This window comes from Macrobrachium rosenbergii, chromosome 50 (assembly GCF_040412425.1).
Source record: "Macrobrachium rosenbergii isolate ZJJX-2024 chromosome 50, ASM4041242v1, whole genome shotgun sequence".
NCBI classification, from domain to species: Eukaryota; Metazoa; Arthropoda; class Malacostraca; order Decapoda; family Palaemonidae; genus Macrobrachium; species Macrobrachium rosenbergii.
In genome coordinates this window covers 37,129,207-37,134,206 of record NC_089790.1, presented here as the reverse complement: position 1 = coordinate 37,134,206, position 5,000 = coordinate 37,129,207, and the positions used below count along the sequence as shown (strand labels likewise).

At 38.5% G+C, this 5,000-nt stretch overlaps 1 protein-coding gene across 1 annotated transcript in view; it reads right to left on the bottom strand.

Annotated features, from left to right (window-relative positions):
* The window catches only part of LOC136832840 (mutS protein homolog 5-like), a 99,382-nt gene that overhangs the window by 88,227 nt on the left and 6,155 nt on the right, over positions 1–5,000 (bottom strand). Inside the window, exons 2-3 of the mRNA XM_067094495.1 lie at positions 312–526; positions 1–47 (exon numbers count right to left, since the gene is read on the bottom strand). The exon at positions 1–47 is cut by the window's left edge and continues 328 nt beyond it. Of these exons, the coding sequence (XP_066950596.1) occupies positions 1–47; positions 312–502 (238 nt within the window). The 5' untranslated portion in view covers positions 503–526. The remainder of the gene's footprint in view (positions 48–311; positions 527–5,000) is intronic.

The following is a 5,000-nucleotide window of genomic DNA, read 5'->3' as shown; positions in this document are numbered from 1 at the left end:
TATGATGCAGTCCAATGGATTCTGTAGGGTCGCTAAAAGAACTGGAGCTGAAAGAAACACACTTGTGTTTATAAAGATGGCTGTTAAAAGATGTGAAGTAAGTTATTCATTTATTATTTTTGCGTGGAGAACGAAAAGCTTAATTGAACATTAGCATTTGATGGTCACATATGACCAAGATACTTGTGAATGCATTCACAATCAAGTAAAAGGAGTCTGAAGATGGTGCCATCTAGGCAACACTCAGATGCTCATTATTCTATACCATCAAGATAACAGCCATATAGTTAAGCAACAATATTTAGTCTTACCTTTTATTTCGGGTTGCCCAGTGGGCCCCGGCCAGAGCAGAGGCTGGTACGCTCGTCAAAACTTTCGCCAACCGCCCATTATATCCACTGTCCATTGTTTGCACACTCTTATCTCCATCATATCCAAATCTGCCAGGTGTGGCAGAAACATTCCTGGAGGCCAGCGAGCTAGTTGTCAAGTCAGAGCTCATGATGACAGGCTGCTTAAAAGGCGCCTGAAACAAATGTGTTACAATATGATTTACTATATTGTAGATGAAATGATCGAGTTAGGAAATGCATTCCAATTATATTCATTAAGTCAAGGAATATACTATATTCATTAAGTCAAGGAATATACTATATTTATTAAGTCAAGGAATATACTAAAGATCGCTTACACATATTTGTATTGATTTGTCAGTGGTTCAGAATTCTGTTGCACAAAATTAAGTGACTGAACCAGGCACTGTGCTGAATAGCTTTCAGAACAAATGCAAAATACGCACTCTGGGTTTAAATTTGCTTATACGTGTATTGTATAGCTTATCATGCAAGAAAATTTACAAAACAAACATAGTTAAAGAAGTGATGCTGATAAAATTAAACAAACAACTAAATAAACAAAAACATGCATTACTGATTGGAGCTAATAGATTATCTATTACGTATAACCAAGCTGCACCCCCAGTTGGAAAAGCAGAATGACAGAAACCTAAGGGCTCCTGTAGGGAAAATAATACAGAAAAGGAAACTGAAAAGTAAAGAATAAATTCTGAAAGTGAAAGAACAAAAAATGGTAAATAACAAATTAACTCAAAAAATAAACTATGAAATGAGGTAGTGTCAGAGTGCTCTAAAAATAAAGCATTTGAATTGTTTCACTTCTGAAGTTCAGGCGATTTTCCTGCAGGATTAGGAAGGTCATTTTACAATTTTGTCTCTACTGCTGATGAATGACCCCACTTTGGAAGATATCACTCTCGTAAACAAGGTGAACAACCAGCGGGACATGTAAAATTCCCGAAAATTAAGGTGACCTTGCATCAGGATGGTCACTTACTTCCCTGGCACACATTACCTGAAAGCTTGATCACTCTCCTTCAAGAAAAAGGACTCAAAGATGGCATCGTTTCTCTTGATGTGGAAAGCTCATTCATAAACATTCCCATCGAGGAAACCACGAACATCATCCTTAACAGCGTATATAAATCCATCATGAGCCCACTATCCCTGTCCAAAGCTGTGTTCTGAGATGTGTTGAAGGCAGTTACTATGGAGACCCTTTCCTCTCTCATCCGAGAAGCTTTATCATAAAGTAGAACATCTAAACTCAAGATATATGGCCAGTACACTAATGATATTTTTGTCACAATACGTGAGGCTGATAAGGCCTGCAAGAGAAGACTATTCTGATTCTCGATGTCCTGGTCAAACATCCAGAAGGATAATTCAGAACAATTATACATCCTAATGCAACGAATGCTAGAGCTGTTGCTTGAATGCATGAGAATACCCTGATGCCTGTAAAGTGTAGTGAGTGCTCAAGTCTACAGAACATTCACACTCTACACATCATGAAAAGACGTGCGCAACAAGCTAAACCATTTTCGTCAGCTATTAATGAACGATGGCTATGCAGACCATATCATAGACACTATGGTTGATAAGAAAATTGATGAATTCACGAACCTATGACAGTGGTGATACAAGTTTGTATATAAGGAGGGATGCCATGCCCTATGAGTAATCATTAACTGAGGTGAAACCTCAGAAAGAACACAGCTCCCACAGGAAGGATGTGTACAAACTTAATTAGCAAAAAATAACTTAAATACCTACAGATGTATAGATCTCAAAAGAGACTGCATCGGGCACATTACAATAACCTTTTGGAGGTGTGTTCTAGCCCACAGGAAACCAAGGGGCCATTCATAAATCATCCGTAGAAACAATAGCCTTGGCTACCAGAAATATTCAACAAGAGTTGGATCACACATTCCCATCCAATAACGAAAGACATGTGCAAGCAAAAGGTGATCAGCCAGCACGCCCCCAGCACTGGACATGCCATGCGCATCAAACGACAAAGGATCAAAGAGAAACCGGAGTAACACCTCAAGTCCCTGAGTCCTTATCCGACATGACCACTCATGGTAACTGGTGGCTGATATCTGCATATGTACCTTCGTACACAATGTTATATATGCACACATATTCATTTACAAGTATTTGTTATATGCACAATTATAAGTATGTGGTATTATGTATTATTGTAAATGCACACTTCACACATGCAATAATGGCTTTTGTACGCTATTTTTTTTTCACACATGGATAGTTAAAGAACGTTTTATAATTATGAACACAATTTCATGTACATTTACACATCATATTGCATTTGTAATACACACTAACTTACATGAATACTGTAACTAGATATTGACAATTCTATGTTTTTGTCCGTATATAAACATTGTACCTAAAGCTTTGAGTCTAGACAGTAGTTATCCTTAATTACCTTGACCAATCGCTGATTAGATCCGGAAGTCACTCTGATGTAATTTTCCAACCTCCACGATGAAGTGAAAAGGTTGGAATGCAAGACTGTAAACCAGTAGTGACTTGTTATGCCACAGATTAGCAAATCGGCTATTGTGCCAAAAAATTATAGCTGGAAGAAAGTCTGCGTATTCATCACCAGAAACTGGCCCCAGATCACTGTAAAAGATTTCGATATGAAGACCCCTGCAAAAATTACAGATTCTATGTGTGTGTCCTCTCACACTATGCCTTGTCTCCTTTTGGATGGGATAGCACCAGAATGATATAGCTTTCTGGCTTCTCAGCAGGTCTAAGGAAAAGGATGTGCCCTATGTCTTGATTTTAGCAAAGGCCGAAACCCATTTAGAGCTGAATGGTAGGGCCTCAATGAACAGCAGACCTAGCCAACGCGAGCAAAGAATGTACCATCCAACCATGTCAACGATATCACACCCTTAGCTGGCTGGGGAAGTAAGGTCATAGGCCAGTAAATATCTATTACACTTGAGTAGGATTTGAACTCTGAACCATCATTGCAGAAAATAACCCGTAATGTCACTGAGCTACATATAATTGCTTGAAATATCCATCTTTTCAGTTGAACTCACGAAACTTTTAACAAAGATCTTTCACATTTACAACTGATCTCACATCCCCTTTTCCTGCCGAGAGCAACCAGATTTGCTGGACAGCAGCGCCAATATGCAGTAGATATGCCTCGCTGTTGAACTTCTCAGTTCTGGAAGTCCTTTATTCTTCACACAATTGGACTGTGGAACAGTTTCCTTGAAGATGTCGTGCAACTGGAACTTCAGAAGTTTAGGCAAAGGTGTAATGCATTACTACCCTAATACAATTCTCCTTGCATTTTAATAATTTACTCACATTTTTATCTATCTATTTGTTAATTTATTTTTTTCATTTTTAATAAGTGAGATCTCTTCTTTCTGTATTTCCCTTTACCTACTCTTACTTCTTTCTAATGAACATCATATTCTTTGGAAGCTTGAATTTCAAGTCAGTGGCCTCTGTGGGCTTGTTCTATATGAATAGGAGCCATCTTCTGAATAATAATAATAATAATAATAATAATAATAATAATAATAATAATAATAATAATAATAATAATAATTCATTGTGCTAAGGAAGAACACTTTGTAATTCATAGATTTCAATATAAGATATAGCAACTAACTTTTCAGAGAAGAGGACTGACATTGATACCAAACACATATATAGTTATTTGCATTGTTGACATGAAATGGTTAAAATTTATACTGTATAACAAAGACTAGTCTTCTTTCCTTGTATACTGAGAGGTCTTTTACTAGTAGACTCTTATAGCTAATGGTGTATTTTCACATGTATTTAAAACCAACCTCGAGTAACGTACTTGACTTTACCTTGGCCTTCCAGGGCCCAATGTTCTGAACATACAACAGTGTTTCAGGAGAGTGAGAGGAGACATTCATAAGAATGACATTTCTGAGTGGTCGGATGAAGATGGTGGTGACCCTGAGTATCAGGCCATGTCTGATAAGAACACCACTGCTACAACCACTACCAGGCTGCTGATAATACCACTCCTCCTGCCCAAGTCTAGTACTGTCCATGAACCACTCAGTGAATTCAACAAGATTTTGACCATCCCAAGTATGACTGGAGTTGGATAGTGATGCTTGGGTCGACTTGCGAGAACCAAACTCAGCAGCCTCAAGCCGTGGTGATCCTACATCAAAGCAAGTTTGAGGACTACATTAACGCATCCAAGTCCATTGCCATCAGTTCATTCAGTGGCCAATTCTGTTTGGAAAACACGGCCTAGTACATAGTTTGTTGTTATCGTCCCGATGCCTGTCTCCTCTAATTCTTAATCAGTCTCTCCTGATTCAGAAGCATCCCTAAGCCTTTGTATGATCCTATTATGCTTATACACCTTTTGCCGCTCCAATACCCCCAACTTCTGACACCGGCTCACCTGCAAGCGTTGGGGAGGTATGGCAATGCCTCTTCAATGCCACTAGAAACCTGGCTCTTCAAATTGTGTTAAAACAGTGGTTCTCAAAGCGCCCCCTAGGGGGCGTCAGCAATTCTAGGGAGGTGAACCTAGGGAAAATTAAAAATTCTAGAATTATATTCGTTATTTTCTTAACAAGAATGCCATAT